General features: G+C 35.0%; 2 protein-coding genes and 1 pseudogene across 2 annotated transcripts; 2 read left to right on the forward strand and 1 right to left on the reverse strand.

The window, feature by feature from the left end:
• Positions 1-29: 29 nt before the first annotated feature.
• Positions 30-5,854, reverse strand: LOC147560580 (Kinesin motor family protein). Its single transcript, XM_086662746.1, has 16 exons — positions 5,184-5,854; positions 4,959-5,096; positions 4,779-4,862; positions 4,552-4,677; positions 4,382-4,441; positions 4,233-4,286; positions 4,059-4,151; positions 3,781-3,876; positions 3,371-3,519; positions 3,075-3,224; positions 2,856-2,985; positions 1,799-2,776; positions 1,585-1,683; positions 1,434-1,505; positions 625-1,335; positions 30-538 (listed from the first exon to the last, which is right to left on the reverse strand). Exons 1-16 carry the CDS (start codon positions 5,490-5,492, stop codon positions 278-280), a joined length of 3,510 nt encoding a protein of 1,169 aa, XP_086518872.1. The 5' UTR covers positions 5,493-5,854; the 3' UTR covers positions 30-277.
• An 841-nt stretch (positions 5,855-6,695) lies between these two features.
• On the forward strand, positions 6,696-7,440 carry LOC147560581 (cytochrome b561 and DOMON domain-containing protein At5g47530 pseudogene; annotated as a pseudogene).
• Positions 7,441-8,252: 812 nt separating this feature from the next.
• LOC147560582 (Auxin-responsive family protein) lies at positions 8,253-10,999 on the forward strand. Its single transcript, XM_086662747.1, has 2 exons — positions 8,253-9,578; positions 10,416-10,999. Exons 1-2 carry the CDS (start codon positions 8,762-8,764, stop codon positions 10,862-10,864), a joined length of 1,266 nt encoding a protein of 421 aa, XP_086518873.1. The 5' UTR covers positions 8,253-8,761; the 3' UTR covers positions 10,865-10,999.
• Positions 11,000-19,445: the final 8,446 nt, after the last annotated feature.

Raw genomic sequence — 19,445 nt, forward strand, 5'->3', positions numbered from 1 at the left:
TAACTGCAAGATTTTGGACAGGAAATCTCTGGAAAATCAAACCAGTTCTTCATTTCATGGAGTTTGTCTCACCAATTCATCAAACAACAAACAAATCAGTAACTTTCTTATTAGAAATGAAAAACAGAACAAACCCATTCTCTGAATGGATCAACAGAGTAAAAATCATTTGAATTTAGTACAATTAAGCTGACCCAAGTAGGGTCTGAAGCTATCAAGTATTTAATTTCCCACATTTTCTCAATCCGAAAACAATTTTCGAAACAATTATAAGAGCTTAATAATGATGTTGATATATAGCTCCAAATTCAGCTCTCCATGATTGATCATCGTCGGCTAAAGCTTGACTGTTACTATCTCCTGCTGCTCTTTCTCTATCTTCTTCTTGCCAGTATAATGGCTCTAATGCAGATTGTGGTAATCGGCTTTCTGCTAGGTACTGCTTCATTGTTACCATCTCCATTGCATGTTTTCGCTTCTGTTTCTCAAGTTGTTTCTTCACTTTTTCATTCTCTTTTTGAGCATTCATATAGTTCTCCTATAAAAATAACCAAAGAAAATATGAATAAGTAAACGATATCAATCCTAACAATGGGAATTGAGAACTATATATAGTTAATATACCTCTGCATTTGAAACAGCTTCTTCTGCTTCTCTCAACCGAACGAGAAGTTCTCCAGCAGCATGAACAGCTTCTGCAGTATCTCTTAGCTGCATTTTGAGACTCTTATTCTCTTTCTTCAAATGTTCTCTTTCTCTTTCTTTCTCTACTCTCAAGGCTGAGAGTTCTGCAGCAAGGGACTTGGCAAAACGAGCACCGTTTCCTTTCTTCCCCGCTTTGGCAGCTGCCTTCTTGACTTCTGCTATCCCTTCCATGATTCTCCGATGTTTTTCAAGTAATTCATTATGTTTCTCTTGCAGCTCAACATAGTGTTCGATCATTTTCGCGTGTCCAAGGACAGACCTATCTAACGCATCATCAAGTTCTTCTGTTACTTTCTTCTCTAATTTCAAATCCATTTCCAACTTCTCTGCCTGTCGACGTTTTGATTCAATATCGATTCTTAGTTCATCGGTTAATGAGATCCATTCACTCTCCATCTCTGTCCACCTCCGCCTTTCTTTCTCTAGCTCCTCCCCACTCTTGTCCTCATTACCGTTGCTCAATTGGACTAATAGCGACTCATCTGAAGACTCATCAGTGTAAGCCTGCAATTTACTCTTTAAGCCTTCAATTTCCTTAAGAAGTTCTTCCTTTTCACTCATATCAAAGGATGCCACGCTCTTGTACTCTTGATCCATCTGCTGCGGATTCTCGCAATTCTCTCTCACAAGCTGCAAGGGACAATCATAGTTAGGAACTGGTCTAGTTTAGGAGAAGTGGTTTTGGGTTCTTATATATGTCTTTGCATACTGTAAAGAAAAGAGATTACCTTTTCATCTTCAAAAGATTGTTGCTTCTCTGTGAGAGAATTTTGTTCTTTTCCCTGTTCATATTGCTTTACCTACACAATACATAATTTTCACCATGAGCAGGAGTAATGCTCAAACATGTATTCGTTTATAGTTGGACAGATTCATTACCAGTTGATTGAGCTTCTCGATTTTAGCTATTTGTTCTGCACAGACATTTTCGAGTTCCTTCTCTCGCTTAAGAGCTTCTGCCAAGGCTAGTTCGGTATCCTGGGTTCACATAAATGTCATTCTTAGTTAATCCACTGCAACTACAAACGTTTTCTTAAGTTAACGGACACCGACTACAAAAGCTTTTCTTTAAGATAATAAGAACAGTATTCACCTTAGGTTCTTGATCTTTCGATTCTTTGGGAATTCCTGCTCCATTAACTGCTACAACCCACTTATTGAAACTGTCTTCCACTTTATCGGAGCTATTAATTCCTGATTGTTTGCAAGATGCACAAAGGAAAGTTCCGTGTAGTTCTTTGTCTTCAGTTAATGTCTGAACACCAACTTCCGATTTTTCAATCTCTTCACATGGTGGCAATGCCAAGTGATTAAGGGATAATGCAACTGCAGATTTGTTTGACAACGAGTTCCTCTGATGATGATCAATAATCTGTAAGCCTCTCTGAAGGCTAACAGCTAAGGACTCGGTTGGCCCTGAGAATATCTTGCTTGACCTCAAAGATGCACGGATTTGGTCACTTCTTTTAACTGACTGACGTAGAACTTCTCTACCGAGATTGGAACTGTCAGTAAGATGGGTCTGACTCGCCAAATTGTTTGTTGAGATGGATATACTTTTCTTTTGAACATTTTCAAATTTAGGCGATTCAGACAAGGTTGGCTCTAGGAGAGCTGGAAACCTACATGGCACAACTGAGAGACTTGTTCTGAATGAAGATTCAGTAGTCGAATTGTCTGGGCAAGCCACAGCTTCAGCATTCTCGTCTTCGGGAAGTTCCTCAGGTTTTTCAAATTGGGGTTCTTCAAATTTATCTTCTTCTGGGAAATCAGCATCTGAACAATCTTCAAAGGAGGAAAACTGAAAACTTTCTCTATCCTCGGATTGGTCTTTCGAGTCTTCTCCATAGGAACATCTCAAGTTCTCCATCTGGACATGTAGATCTTTTACGTCCTCCTCATCTACATTTATTTCTTCGTCTGAATCATTGTCGATGTTGGGTAGGATCAATGATCGATTAAGACTTAATCTCAACTGATTTAAGCTTTCACGGGCACTTCGTCCTTTAAAGTACTCGACATTACTGCCTACCGTGTTGTATCCATCTGACTTCGCTTTTATAAGTTCTTCCTGCATCAAATAAAGCAAAGCTGGGCTTAGGTTCAGAACTAAAACAACGACGTAAAAAGGGATAGAAGACGCTTTATACTTTTAGTAGACGAATCTGATCACTCAAATCATTGACATCATCCTCAGTTATCTCATTTACTACTGGCTCATTCTTTATGGATTTGGCTCTCTGCCCAAACCTTAGCGTGCTCAGAGTTTCACCCTTGCATCTGCATTCAACAAATATAAACAAATTTTAATAACTTGAATACTTGCACTTAATCGTTTGTCATAAGAAGTAGAAGAAGTCTCCACTTACTTGTCATAAGGAGAAATTGCACAAATGACAGTGAGTTTTGCATTGCCCCCAAACGATTCCCGCAGTAAATGTGTTAGACAGGAACTTCTATATGGGATATTCTGAGGCTTTCCTGACTGAGGACCTTGAGCAAGAGAATTAACCAAATGCCTACAAACATAAAAACAGTATTATGAGGAATCGTAATTGATGTAAAGTAAAACCCAAGATGTATCAAGATCCCTAATGTAAAAGTTAGTTTCAGCACTCGAAATAAAGAAGACATTGACTCCTATCAATAAGACACAGCATCGTACCCGAGGTGTGCAAGAGATTTCTTTACGCTCTTTCCCTCCTTTACGCACTGTCTACCTGCTTCATCAAGTTTGTTTCTATCTGATCCAGCGAGGTCAATGAGGCTAATTCTGCTGGTTTTCGTACTACTAATGCATTTTGATGAAGTAACCTGTGGCATATCGTGAAGGTCTCAAACATATTAAGAACTAGATGAATAAACAAATTATGTCAATAGCTTAACCGCAGAACTGCAAAACTTATAGACAGGATTACTCGAAAATATGCAAAGCCATTTGGAATTGGCTAAGTACCTTCCATTAGTAAAATTCGGGGTAGAAACATTTTAGTTCCCTTAGTATAATATTTCACTTAACCTTTCTAGATCAATAAAACAGAAACTTATAAAGATCTCCACTTTAACAGTATATACCTTGCACCAGGATTCCACCACACAAGTAAAAACAATATGAGAGCGAGAGCTTTTGGAATTTATACTAGTGGCACCAACCTTCCTATTCGATAGCCCCTGCAGAAAGGCGAAATACTTGATGAGTGAAAAAGTTAACAAGGATGAGTAGCTACTCGTGCATGAACAACTGAAGTCATAAAAGCAAAAGGACACCTTGAAAGTAAGCATTTCTTATTGCATCTAACTCTATCGTCCTTATTAGCCACAAGGAAGTAGAATTAAGAAGAGACATTTCTTACCTTAATTAAAATTTGAGTAACATCATCATAACTAGTCACATACTCCTCAGTCAGATTTTCGACATAAAACCCATTCTTAGCATCATCCCTTATCTGATAAACACACCCATTTATATAATTAAAGATAATTTCATCAACTATTGAATACCAACCCGCAATAAGTCCAGTATTCACCTCAAGGTTCCGTTGGGTAGGATCTAGTAAGTCACCAATCTGCTCATTATATATCTGTATCACCAAGAAATGAGATATGAACAACAAAGTAACATGCAGAGCTAAATCCCATATCCTTCTAAAAGTAAAAAAAAAAAAAGTAGTCTTACCTCTAGAAAGGAACATCTACACTGATAGTTAATCTGCTTATCTCCAGAGTTATCTTGTTCCTAAACAAACATAAAAAATCATAATTCATTAAGACCACAATTTAGGAATCTACTACTTCTCTGATTGTCCGAAGTGAAGAAAACAGAACCGAAATGAAACCCTTGCTTACTCTTTGTATCTCTGCGAATAACATCTTGAAGATGCGAGGAACTATTCCCTGGTTGCTGCTCGGCGAGTGACCTTCAACCATCGCACTTGGAGGACCCCACATGGTGTAAGTCTTCCCGCTTCCCGTCTAATAACAACGATTTAATAAACAATGTTTCGAAAAACCAGCAACGAAAAATCATCCAAAAAACACAAACTTATGTAGAAAAAATTGAAACTTTCTTATACCTGTCCATGCAACAAGACTGAGGTATTATAACCAGCCAATGAATCCTTGACTACTGGAACACCAACTAATTGGAAGACATCTTCCTAAGAAATAAAAAACACAAAAATGAAAAACCCCCAATTTATTTTCAAGTTGCCCTAATTTACAAAAATGTTGATGAAAAGTCGAGCAAAAATTACCTGAGTAGAACTTGAATCAACAACAGAATCGAAAGTAAATGTTCGATCTTCAACAGAGACTGAATTAGAGGAAATCTTACGAACTGTAGGATGTTCCCCTTTCTCGCGCCAACTACACGGTCTAATTCTTGCAACAACCTACCAAAAAACCCTAGATTAGAACAAAAAGAGTGTCAAACTTGAAGAAATAACTTGAAAAGCTAAGATTTAGAGTATAGCATTTACCTTAACTGATGGATCAGGAAGATTAGCTGATTTAACATCTTCAGGTTCCAAAACTATGCTGTTTTTACTGAAAGATACTGATTTGAGTGGTGATTTTTTAAGAATTGAAGGAGATACCAATTCATCAGTACCGGCCTGAACATTTGGATCGATCGGAGGAGTATTTTGGCTGTCGGATTCAGGTGTTTGATGGATCGATTTCGTTCTTTGGTGCTTGCCGGAGACAGATCTAGGAAGAAGATTACGAAGTGATTTAGTTAATATGCTTCCTGATTGTCGATTTTCAGGAACCTCTACGTTTGATTTCATGGTTTCTGAACAGATCTCAAGCTAGAGAGAGAAAGTTGAGAGAGAAAATGGAGATGAAGAGAATAGAGAGAGAGACGAAGAAATTCAAATGTTGTTATTACAGACAGAGAAGAACGTTAAGAAATGAAACTGAAAAAGTTATATTCATAGAGTTTTCAAATTTTTGAATTTATGAATTTAGTGACCAAATTGACCTCATTCTTATAACTTAATTACATTTTAGTATGGATGTCTTTTTCGCCATCTTGGATGAAATCGAGGGTTTTTTGGGGAAAAATCAAAATATAGCCGTTAGATGATAATGGTCGGTTGGAATCATTTCAAAATGCTGGAAAGAAGCTCCAAGTAACATGCTTTTTGACATTTTATTTTGGCTGAATCCATGGTTTAAAATAAAGGGTGGGATGTTTCCACCCTACTATCTGTCCCCAAGTAAATGAGGGTTACAGTTTCTGATAGTCTCACATCGCTCGCTATAGTGTCGAGCCTACACTATACGTACCTGCTCAAACTTAGTAAGCATCGAGGTCTTCCGGGTAGGTTCGCGAAGTCTTTGCTAAGAACAAAATTTTGTATCTGCAGGCTTGGCCCTGGGTTGATAAAAGCGGGGACAAGATCGATATTGCTAAAGTTTGGGTGGGGCGTCATGCTGTTGTAACAAAACGTACCAACATGATAATCTTTTTTTGCACGATTTTATTTGTGGAATCAAACTGAATGAGTTTGTTGTACACTTGTACTCCACAATTTCAAATGTCTACTATCCAACATGATTCTTTTTTTTTCAAAAGTTTACTATGCGCGAGTGGTGTCAGATACTCCAAAACTATCTATCAGTCTAAGTAAAAAAGTTGAACAAACTAATAGTATTGGAGATGACATATCCAAAACTGAACACTCGATAACCCTAAATTAGAAGTAAAAGGATTTTATAATATGCAGGTGGAAAATGTATCTACTCCGGAATTTGGTCATGTAATCCAATGGAATTAGTTGTGAGAAATGGAGAAAGGAGTCAAGGAAGATAAGAAAATTTTGAGTTTCAGTTCTTAGTCAATTAGAGTCAACAACTACCAACCTCCCCCCATCTACTATAAAACCACCCCTCTAATACCCTAAGCTCACAAGATCAATATCTCATTATTTACTATTTCCACCCCAACATTCTTTCCCTCACAATTGTCTTCATTCTTTATCAACCCAATGGAAATCAAAATCCAATCATTCATAATTCTAACTTATATAACTTCACTTTTCTTCCTATCTTCAGCTCAAAAATGCTCAAACTACAAATTTTCGACAAACAAAGTCTACAAATCTTGTACTGATCTTCCATTCTTGAATTCTTATCTTCATTGGAATTACATTTCATCTACTAAAAAGATCGAAATTGCGTATAGGGCACCAAAAACTTCTAATGGTTGGATAGCTTGGGGTATTAATCCAGCAGGAAAAACCATGACAGGGTCACAAGTTCTTGTTTCATTTACTCATTCGAACGGTTCTTTAATCGCTTACCCAACTCAATTAAAAAGTTATAGTCCATCAATGAAACCACAAAGTTTAAGCTTTCCTGTTGAAAATCTTAGTACTGAATCTTTGAATAAGGAGGTAATTATATTTGCTGTTTTGGGTTCTTTGGGTAATAAGCAGGGTGGTTCTACTACTAGTACTATTAATCATGTTTGGCAAGCTGGAACAGTATCGAACGACGTTCCTCAAGCTCATCCAACAAATGGTGATAATGTGCAGTCTCATGGAACTTTGGATTTTGTTTCTGGTTGAGATCATAAGTATTGGATTTGTAATTTCAGCGGTTGATTATATCCGAATATAAATCGGAACATATATATGTATGTATGTGTGTGCGTGTACATGTGTGTATGGCTTACTGCGATCGTGTTTACTCTGAAACCTAGTGATTTATTAGTAATGTTGAAATATAGTTCGGCGGTTTGTTCTTATAAAAGTGTTCTTTTTAAAGTTGTTATCGTAATTTGCTTTATATCCAGAGCATGTGTTTTTCGTAATACAACATAGTGTGACTTAGGTGTAAGAAAGATACTAAAGCTTAGGTGTGTATATATACATTTTCTAAATTCATATATGAAAACCGACTTTGTATCTGTATTGACTTAAGTCAGATCTCAACATGTCGTGTTTTTGTCTGATTTAGTTGAATGGTTGACAACAGTAGATTTGAGGTCTATTTGAGACTAGAAAAAATATAAGTTTGAATTAAGAGCTCATTATTTGAAATAATATGATGACTATATAAAAATAAACAAGATATCGGCCGAGAAAATAGAGGGAGATGGAGAATGAAAAAAGAATTCAATCTCCGAAAAATGAAAATTGCTAAACTTTTGTTACTTTTGCCAACGTTTCTTGTTCTATTCGGCAAGGCTTTTTGTGCTACTTTTGACATGCTTCTACTCCAATTTTTACGGTGTTGACGGTTGGTTGTTCACGGACTAGTTGTACCTATCGTTTCTTTTTTAGATTCAATATTAGCAATGCAGTTCATCCTCGATAAATCTAAACCGTTCCACCTTACCGCCAGCCAAAAGTGACTAAAAGCGTTACTATTCTATCTCCTCCTTCGAAGAACAGGAACCCCGTAGGATATTTCAGTTCTGGTTCTTGCCACTTCTTCAATTCAAGAACTAGTTCCATCTCTCTATCTAGAAATGTAGAAAGAAAAATTTAAGTTTTCCTTCATTTACACTTTCTTGACACTCTGTGTTGCTTAGAAAGTAAATTAGCTTGAAAGACAAGCAAACTAAATAGTTCTCCCACCTTACCAAACATTTGCTTTTATAAACACTAAAATCTGTTCAAACCATTTAAGGAAATCAGGGTAAGATGCATAGTCTTGTCACTTAGGAAGTGTTCTATTTAGTCCGAGTCGGATTGATTTCAAGGTGTTTGTTATTTGTCTGAATCGTTTAGAAGTCAGATCTGTAATCTTCTAAAGTATTATGATACTCCTAACTATAACAAGGCATATTCGGCCAAGTCAGACTAAGACGAGTCAAATTGTAACGATTCAGATTCACCCAACACAAAAAATAACCATCTAAATCCACTTACAACAAAAAGAAAAAAGCAACATTAGAAGCAATAATCAATACTAACATAAACTAAGAAAACAAACTTTGATTCTCTTTATCTCTCATGATCCTTAACTTCAAAGCTAAGAACTTTAACTACACTCATTACCCTTTCACTACTAGTGTAACTACTTATACAAAACCTCTTTGTAACTCATGTCAACCTCTCCTTCTATTTTTCAATCTTCAAATTCTTCTTTCATAATCAAAACTATGATCTTCTTACTCTTCTACTACCTTCTCCTTCTCTCTCCTCAACACAATACTGCAAATGCAGCCCATTGTACCACACTCACTTCCACTAAAACCTACCAAAAATGTATGACCCTTCCCACCCAACAAGCCTCAATAGCATGGACATTCCACCACCATAATTCCACTCTCGATATCGTCTTCTTTGGGTCTTTCATCTCTCCGTCTGGTTGGGTTGGTTACGGTATAAACCCTACTTCACCTGAGATGACAGGTACACGTGCCCTTATCGCCTTTCCGGACCCAAGCACGGGCCTTGTCGTGCTCCTAACATACATTCTAGACCCAACTGTGAAACTTCAACGTTCTCCATTACTCTCTCGTCCTCTAGACATTCATGTTATCTCATCTTCCGCCACCCTCTCCAGTGGCCGGTCCGGATCCGTTCATAACGGTGCCACCGTACAAATCTATACTACATATAAACTTACTCCTAATAAGAGTAGGATCAATTTTGTTTGGAACAGAGGCATTTACGTACAAGGTTATTCCCCAGCTATTCATCCAACCACCATTAACGATCTGTCTTCTGTTGCCACCATTGATATATTATCAGGATTCAGTGATCAGAAAGGTCATGATAGTATCAAAACATTGAAGATTGTACATGGAATTTTAAATGCTATATCATGGGGACTTTTACTTCCTATAGGTGCTCTTACTGCTAGATACTTTAGGCATATACAAGCAGTAGGAGTGATGTGGTTCTATGTACATGCAGGTATTATACTCTTTTCTTTTTTCGGGTTCGAGTTAAAATACTCGAATAGGTAAAACTAAAGCGAGGAATAAGCAGGCCTTCACAAGGCCTAAAGAAGCCAAAGCGGTTGTTTTGGGTCTGAATGTTAATAGAGGTCCATAATCTAGCTAGGTCTTAGAGCATCTCCAATGCAACACTCAATCTTAGAAACTCCGACTGCCACTTAGGATTTTTAGAGTTTTTTCTTAAAAACCATCTCCAATGCAACACTCTATTTGGATCTCTAAGATGACGTGTCGAGGGTGGAATAGAGATATCTCAAGAGGGCACTCTATTTCTAGAGTGTCCTCTTGAGATATCTCTAATTGTCCACCTCATCAATATTTGATTTTCAACCAATAGAAATCGAGTCTTCTATATTTTCTAAAATAACTAATTATTTATTTACAAAAATAACTATGACACATAAGTAAATAAGATAAGTTTCGAGTTTTGCATTGGAGACAAAAAAAAATTGAAGATCTCTATTGACGCCACCTAGGAGTGAGAATCTCAATTGGAACTTGACACACAAGATGAATAGAGATTTTTTTGAGTTTTGCATTGGAGATGCTCTTACAAAATAGTCTTGGCCCAACTTCTATAAAAAAAAATTAAATATAACATAGATATAAGTCAAGTTGTAGTTTAGTGGTCAAGAGTCGAAATTGTTGGACGTGTATTTCATCTCTATTTTCAGTATACAAAAAGATATCGATTTTAACTCTGCTTTAGGCACCCCAAATGCTTGGACCCGTCTTGGGGAGTTTCCTGTGTTGTGTATGTCGAAATGTCCTCACATGGACGTTTTATGTGCAGGTATTCAACTTTCAGCCTTCGTGCTTGGGGCGATTGGATTTGGTATTGGAGTTCGACTTGGACAACTTTCGCCTGGTGTGGTTTACGGCTTACACCGTAAGCTAGGGTTTGCAGCATTTTGTTTAGGAGGAATGCAAACAATGGCTTTGCTTTTTCGACCAAAAACAACACACAAGTTTAGGAAATATTGGAAATCTTATCACCATTTTGTTGGGTATGCTTGTGTTGTGTTAGGGGTTGTGAATGTTTTTCAAGGGTTTGAAGTAATGGGTGCAGGAAGATCTTATGCTAAATTGAGTTATTGTTTAGCTTTGTCAAGTATGATTGGTGTTTGTATAGCTTTAGAAGTGAATGGGTGGGTGATTTTTTGTAGGAAGGCTAAGGAAGAAAAGATGAGGAGAGATGGCTTGGTTGGTAATATTGAGAAAAGTACTAGTAGTAACAACTGAGTTCAAGAAAATCATGAATTTTCTTCTTCTTCTTCTTCTTTTATGTATTTTATTCGAACTAATGGATTTCAGGATGTATTTATGTTTATCACATATAGAAATCAATGAGTGAAATAGATTTATTTTGGGTTCGAACTCGTGACCTTAATATCTGCAAAATTATTGCATTAAAAGAAAATTTATTAATATCTAATTATCGATTATGTAAGTTAAGTAAAAACAAATACAATCAATAAAATTTGTGAGGATTAACATATCTATGATCAATGAGTGAAATTGAGGGCAAAGGGATGCAATAGAATGCCTTTATCCAAGTACTGGTGTAGCCCATGTAAACCTATCAACCCGGCTGAAGCTTTGCGAGGCCCAGTTTAGATCCAGTGTGATTCAAGCCAGTCTAATCTGTTAAGGGCTCCCAGATGACCCTACTGACGTTCAACCGACGACACGGCCTAGTGGTGCTTGCTGCTTTTCCTATTTCAGCTCGGATTTAGAACACTTTACAGGACAGGAAAACTGTCTAGTACAGAGGGATGTGTTGTTGGCTGCTTCAACCCCACTTATGCTCAATATCGATCATCTCACATACTTCCTCAAGCGGTGGAACACTCAATGCCCAAGATATTACAAGTTGATTTCATACTCCAACTATAGTCCTAGACTCCTAGTCGAGCCAACACCCATTCAGTGAATTGTCTTGTGTTATTGCTTTCGAAGACATTCATTGAATCTTTCACGAAGTTTTGGTGGCAGGTACTAGTACATCAAAGCTTTAGAGAGCCGTTGGACCCCAAACGAAAACGCCGTCACAAACGCCAGTAGCCCAGGTCAGGCAACCCAAAATTACGATACATAAACCATCTGTTATATTAAAAGGTAAATAAGACAAACGGTAAAGTTGGCAAATAACGGATACACGAGTGAGGAAAAACAACTACTAGAAATATCGTAGAGAATTTAAGAAAGAAAAATATCTAGTGTGGGTTTACATTTTTTATCTCCACATGGTGAATTTCTTATTTTATTTTGAATTAGAATGGTCCAACATCATTACCTATAGGCTATGGATAGTGGTACTATTATCAAATTTCAAATCTTCATGAAGGCAACTTTTTAGACGAGACATGTGAGAAGATGATTAGTAAACAATCCTTTTCTTCCTTCCACAAATCAAATAATAAAACAAACCCTTCTTACAAAGTCATCCTAAAATGGTGAATTTGCTTCACTAGAAGGAATGTTTAGTTAGGTCAAGGTTACCATTCTAATCATGTGCATTTTTTTTATGCATTAAGGTCCTAATCTAAAGTGTCCAAATCTTACCTAATGTTAGATAGGTCAACTGATCGCCCATATGTTGTTGATAAATATAGCATAAATTAACATTTATAAATTTTCTAGTCTTTGTTAATCATTTGAAAAGATTATAAATAAAAAAAATTATAATTGTAATATAGAAACTACATAAAAAAATGAATGTGCCCCCTCAGTACGTAGGTGCACATATACAATCCCATGCACACGCTTCTGTACATTGTAGTAAAAGACTCTTGTTATCATGACTTTCTCTTAGATTTACCAAATTATGCAGCTTCGTCTCTGTAGGAGCAGAGAACACATTGTTATTTCAACTGGGTTTTGGTCTCGGAAAAATCAAGCAAGAGCATATTTATCTTGAGGTGGGCTTACTACTTAAATGCTTTTAGTATGTATATATATATATATTCTTCGAAGTTATGTTCTTCCGTCATTATTATGATTTTGTAAGACAGTAGGTCATCACATCATTTCTATGTAATAGAAATTATTAAAACTCTTAGCAAGAAAATAATTAAATGATATTTATTAAAAAAAATGGATAAAATTTACTCAGTCATTGAGCTATTAGCTGTTCATGGTGTAGATTATGCGTATAATTATACTATTCCAGAAGGAACGAAAACGAAAGGAAAAAGACTTTCAAATGCATGGGATTTGATGGTTCCGACTGTGGCCACCACCTATTTTTAGTGTTTTGTTACTTAAAAAATGATTAACGGACAACCACACAACTCATATATACAAAAACATATATCAATAAGAGTTTTTTTTTTTTTTTGGTAATCTTATATCAACGGGCTATTTATGACAGAATTTGAGTTCACGGGCATAAATGTTTTGGGTCCCGTGATTAGATGGTAGCTTTTCCATAGGGTCCCATAACCCCTTTTATTATGAATAAATGGCTCACTCATGTATTGTTTCACAATGAATCGTGATGGGTCGTTTATAGAATAAACGGAACAGTATGGTCCGTATATAAATGGGTCGTTCGGGGGTAGACACATCATGGCCACAACACAGTACGACATCACAATATCCGTTGGGGTAGGGATCATCAAAATACCTCTAACTGCAATTAGATACTATATGTTGTGATATATTATTGAGCCATGATTCAATAAGTTCTACCTCACACATCAAAACTAATGCAGTATTGAAATCACTTACTTTTTTTGTTGAGAAGAAATCACTTTTTTATATGCTAATGGTTTTTTCTAATTCTATAAGCATGAAGAGATGTTGAAAAAGACTTTTTTTTTTCGAATCAAAATTCAAACTAATTAATGTTTCTTTACAGACTTTGTCTATTGAAACAGCCTTTATCATGGTATATACGTCACACCATGTAATAATGTGTTTTTTTATTATAAAGGCTTGTGACTTCTAAATTCTATCATGTTTCAACTTGCCGTCGAGATCAATTTTTTGCTTGTATTTCGCTTTATACATAAAGTATCGATCACTACACGCGACTCTTCAACTTCACTTGGCGAGTCGGATTGTGTTGCGCGTGAGGTTCTATCATTGAGAGAATAGAACTACTCAATACGAAAGCAGGAGTGCTACATGTACAAAATCTTTGACGAAATTCTCGACTTAATGACTCATTTTCATTTAAAAACAAAAGTTGATCAAAGTTTTTTAAAGTTTGATTTTGATCCGGACCGTTCTTTTAGGATTTTGTCAAGAATATTGTCAAAGATTCTTTGTATGTCTAGCATTTCCCGTACAAAAACCAGAGATAATGTTCTATTTGGAGAAGGTAGGTTAAGGGATTAAAGCCTCTTTTGGCTAATGTTGAAATTAGAATTCCATGTTATTCCAATCTAATTTACACAAGGCTTTGGGGTTAGTTAAGTAAATTCTCATTTTTTTCCCCTTTCTTGTCACTGGCTCAATGACCTTTTCATGTTTTTTTTTTTTTTTTTGATGAGAAATGACCTTTTCATGTTTGTATTTGAATTTTGAACTTTTAGGATTAAGTGAAAAAGAGACAAGAGAGGTGATATAGAGAGGTTTTTAACTTTGTATTGAGATGTTACATTCAAGTGACCCACATATTTTTGTCCTCTTGATTGAGAGATTGACAGAAGGATAAGAATCTTACTTCTTTCTCTTTTGCCACGGAGAGAAATCACATCTCATATGAAATTTAAACTTCATGTTCATATAAACCACATTTCAGTATCACATTACTTACAAAAGACCTTCTAAATTACAGGTGAACGCTTAAGCTTAGTAAGTGACAAACCATTTAAAATATAAGTTCACCTTCATATTTCGACTGCTGACATCGTTCATCATTTACTTAAAACTAATTGTTTTTACAATGTTAAAATTCAAATTTTATTCTATGGGGTGAAGAGACACAAACCATCTAACTAAAGTTGGTTTTACTAATTCTAGAAGTGTATGTCCTAAGATGATTCCAAAATCTAAACAATTACACAACCCTATAATAATTCTTATTTATGGGGCCAAAAAAAGATAGCCCAACTTTCAAGTGTTAAGTGCTTTTCTCAGGCCCCAAAGTCATGCTTCCAAGTGTGTACTACTTTTCACAAAAGTAGTCAAACAATTGCCTTCCTCCCGGATTGCACTTTAGCAGTAGTCTTAAGTAGGTAAGTGGTTGTGGTTCCTCCTAGAAAACACGTATAGAACACTGGTTTAACTAACTACTACTACTAAATATTTAATAATTAAAGATGAAAACAAGTCCACCATGATTCTATTCTCCCTCGCCTAATGCAAACTACCCACCGACTTTAAAATTACAGTATGGTTTTTGGTCGGTCTAGGCATACAGCAGCCAAAATAGTTGTTTTAGATACCACCACGAGCCCGCAATACTTTAGATACGCTACAGATAAAAAAAAATCTGATAATTTGAAATCTGTCATGGACACCTGAATCTTTTAGAGTTAATGGGTCTCTGAAATCTGAAGACGGGTTCAGTCTGACCGACTCCAGATGAAATAAACGATTGCACTCAGATTTTGAAATGTTATCCGACAAAAGTTTGTTTTGTTGTAGTTTCAATCTCCATCAAAATATTGCTTTAAGATTGTTAGAAAATATTGTCTTCGGAAACACAAATAAGAGGGATAGAAGAGGGATGGAGATGAGAGGCTTGAAACATGTACTAGGTACACTTTCCTTAAAGCAATATTTGTCCCCTCTCATCGAGATTACTTGAAGGTTACTAGGCGAATTGCTTCCCAAGATATGACAAGCCTTTGTGAAATTGCATCAAGTAATTAATGAAGATTTCACGATAGAAGCATAAGAACATTAAGATATGGCAAAGATATTTGTTGACACAAAACTAATATAATAGTTTCTTCTCTCTCAAATTCTCTACACTTTGATATATGTTGATTACTAAATCAGATTTGATAAACACTTATTTATAGAAATCAAAAGACATCTAAAATGAAAAGTTGTATCTTCTCCAAAAGATAATTATTAGTTATTAAACTTGAATTCAACTATTAATGTGAATAGTCACAATTATTTACAAAACTCTTTCAACTTTGAATTCAAACTATTATTGTCAATAGTCACAATTAGTATAGTAGTAATTTTAACTTATAATTAGTATAGTAGTAATTTTATTAATATTGTCCAAATATTCCAACAATCCCCCACTTGGACAATTATAATAAAACACCTTTGCCAAATATGATTATAGTAGTATTTATGCATAAAGTATGGTATCTTTCGATTTGAACCATACCTTAGTGTAAGTGCACAAAGTTTTATCGAAATCCCAGGTAGCTTGTAGCTTTGAACCAGTTATTCCTTGTGATAAAACCGGTTACACCACACACACAATACAGTTTGTTCTTTTGCTCCACACATTTCTCGCTTAGCACTTATATGGCCATGTGCTTCTTGGTTTCATGAACTCTCCTTAGATAAACTCTAAATCTAATGAGAGGCGGCACCACCTCTAAGTTCACATAGTTGAAGTTCTTCCAGTATCTTTGCTACTTTAGAGATACTTGTCTTTGACTAAACTTCATTAAGAGTTTTAAACTCAACCTCAGTCCGTAGCAACCAACACTTATCATCCTAGATAGGGTTAGATAATAAAATTTTAAGTGTTGAAACTAGTCACTTATCAATGACTTGTTGTTACCCATTGAACCTAAAACTAGTCATTTCCTAGTGTTAGGTTGGGTTGCCGTCAATGGTGACTTTTATGTAAAGAGTTTCAACCCCATCTCTCTAGATGTTAAAGTTTAAGCATATCTCTCGTCAGAGATTTGATAAACGATGTTTACGTTTTGCAAATGTAACACTTCAATTATGTATTTCACATAGACGTCTACATTTTTATTTGCTTTACCATATGTATAAATTCAAGTGACTTGTTACTATTATAAACTTTTCTCAAAAATTTTCTCATATTTTCATATTGATATTGGATTCCAAAATAAAAGAAGCTAATTATATTCAACACATTTTAACATGTAACAACAATCCTCTTGATATTAGATTGGCCACTCTAATGTCAAGATTGTTACCACTTTGTTGTGAATGATTTTCTAAATCTCATAAGAATCATCAACTCAATATATGCATATATTATCTCATTTAAATATCAACTCATGAAATTGTTACCCCCACTATTTTGAATTTTAAGTTAGTATATTATTATTATTATTATTTTATGTAATCCTCATCGATTTACAAACAACATTTTCTCAATATTACGAGAAACAAAATTCCATAAAATATCTCATATTAATTTTATTAACTACCCCCACAACTCAAAAATTAGTAAAACCATCATCACTGCCTTGTTGATTTTTTTTTTTTTTGAAACATCACTGCCTTGTTGATGGTACTTGCCTCTATATTCCCACACCAAATCGTCTGATGATTTTAGTCTCTTCTCACAAGTCACAACTATAACGGAATAGGCACCCCCACCATTTTTCAATAATATTTGTCTCTCTTTTTTAAATTTCAAATAAAATCTCAAAAGGGAGAAGCACAATTCCTCATCGAGTTCTCATTACTCCAAATTACCACACCCCCTAGATATTAATATAGTGGATAGTATAACATCTCATCTTGATCAATGGCTCCAATTCTACAGATCAATTGTAGTAGTTTTCTTTTGATAGAAAAATATTGTCATATGTTATAGTGATTAACTACGTCTGCATGCCACATGATCCAAGTCTACAACTTATAAATTAATGTTACTAGTTATTCTAGTAACCCATAATAAATCTCAGATGCACAGACTATACTCACCAATATCACAATTTGGTGGTTAATGGTGTATTAATATTTTGATTACATTATAGTAAATAATATCAAAATATACAAGAATGATGTACAATTTATCATAGTGTAACACATCACTGCACGATAATACAATAGTGTCGCATAACACCCTTTGTTACTAATTCATTTATTAATTACACGTTAGGGCAAAGAGAAAATGTGATTTATTTAACATACATATAAATTATATTTCCAACATTCTCAATACTCAAACATACCATGCATAAACTAAATACTCGTTTAATGTGATCGACAATTATTAAGAATTCTTTGCATGTGATTAAGACATGATAATAGTAAACAAGAATGGGTTATTGATCACTCCTCAAAACTAAGTTATGTAAATATCAGAAATGAAATGAATAGAATTGGAATCAAGGATTAATTCTATAATTAACAACTCATACCCTGGACCTATCCAAATCAGGGTAACCCTTTTCAATGAATCAATGATGTTCCGAGAAGTTTCATTTAACTAAAAAAAAAATTTATTTCTTTTTATTGGAAAACATGTTTCTTCCCATCAAATAGACATAACTACTGGCAAACCAATAAGATCAATAAAACAGAAAAACGCACCTTATTCAATTTGAGTAGCCGAATTATTCCTTCTGCCTTTGTCGGTTTTCCCAAAGTGTTCTCCTAAATCTATTGAAGAAGAAATGGTCAATAAAACATAATCTACCTCTACATGTGCCTTTTCTTCTCCTCTCTCTTTTTCTCTAATGATTGGTATATAACTCACAAATTGAATTCTTGATTCAATGTAACTTCTTTCTTGACTAGTTAAATACCATTATCATCAGAGGATCCACTTTACACAATTTCCATTCTATTAATTTTGTAAAGTCAGTCTCTCGGCAAAATTATTTTGCATCACCAAATCTCCACAATGACTTGGGTCGTTTTAGTCTCTCTTGCTCTCTACGCTAATAATGCTTTAAGATTGTTAAAGTAGGAATATTGGTGATCCAATTCTAAACGACAAAGCACTCCACAAAAGTTTGTTTTGTTGTAGTTTCAATCTCCATCAAAATATTGCTTTAAGATTGTTAGAAAATATTGTCTTCGGAAACACAAATAAGAGGGATAGAAGAGGGATGGAGATGAGAGGCTTGAAACATGTACTAGGTACACTTTCCTTAAAGCAATATTTGTCCCCTCTCATCGAGATTACTTGAAGGTTACTAGGCGAATTGCTTCCCAAGATATGACAAGCCTTTGTGAAATTGCATCAAGTAATTAATGAAGATTTCACGATAGAAGCATAAGAACATTAAGATATGGCAAAGATATTTGTTGACACAAAACTAATATAATAGTTTCTTCTCTCTCAAATTCTCTACACTTTGATATATGTTGATTACTAAATCAGATTTGATAAACACTTATTTATAGAAATCAAAAGACATCTATAATGAAAAGTTGTATCTTCTCCAAAAGATAATTATTAGTTATTAAACTTGAATTCAACTATTAATGTGAATAGTCACAATTATTTACAAAACTCTTTCAACTTTGAATTCAAACTATTATTGTCAATAGTCACAATTAGTATAGTAGTAATTTTAACTTATAATTAGTATAGTAGTAATTTTATTAATATTGTCCAAATATTCCAACATATTCTCCCTCGCCTAATGCAAACTACCCACCGACTTTAAAATTACAGTATGGTTTTTGGTCGGTCTAGGCATACAGCAGCCAAAATAGTTGTTTTAGATACCACCACGAGCCCGCAATACTTTAGATACGCTACAGATAAAAAAAAATCTGATAATTTGAAATCTGTCATGGACACCTGAATCTTTTAGAGTTAATGGGTCTCTGAAATCTGAAGACGGGTTCAGTCTGACCGACTCCAGATGAAATAAACGATTGCACTCAGATTTTGAAATGTTATCCGACATTTCGCCCGAACCCAAGTCATTATACTTTTTTATTTAAATTCTTCGTG

This window comes from Eschscholzia californica, unplaced genomic scaffold (assembly GCF_041429995.1).
Source record: "Eschscholzia californica isolate CP2 unplaced genomic scaffold, dmEscCali1.0.p SCAF_2, whole genome shotgun sequence".
In the NCBI taxonomy this organism is placed as follows: Eukaryota; Viridiplantae; Streptophyta; class Magnoliopsida; order Ranunculales; family Papaveraceae; genus Eschscholzia; species Eschscholzia californica.

Coding starts and splice junctions, on each gene's coding strand:
- LOC147560580 (XM_086662746.1), bottom strand. CDS start 5,492: ATGAAATCAAACGTAGAGGTTCCTGAAAATCGACAATCAGGAAGCATA. Junction 4,442..4,551: donor TATTCGCAGAGATACAAAGA/GTAAGCAAGGGT, acceptor ATGTTTGTTTAG/GAACAAGATAACTCTGGAGA. Junction 1,506..1,584: donor TCGAGAAGCTCAATCAACTG/GTAATGAATCTG, acceptor TGTATTGTGTAG/GTAAAGCAATATGAACAGGG.
- LOC147560582 (XM_086662747.1), top strand. CDS start 8,762: ATGTCAACCTCTCCTTCTATTTTTCAATCTTCAAATTCTTCTTTCATA. Junction 9,579..10,415: donor GTGGTTCTATGTACATGCAG/GTATTATACTCT, acceptor TTTTATGTGCAG/GTATTCAACTTTCAGCCTTC.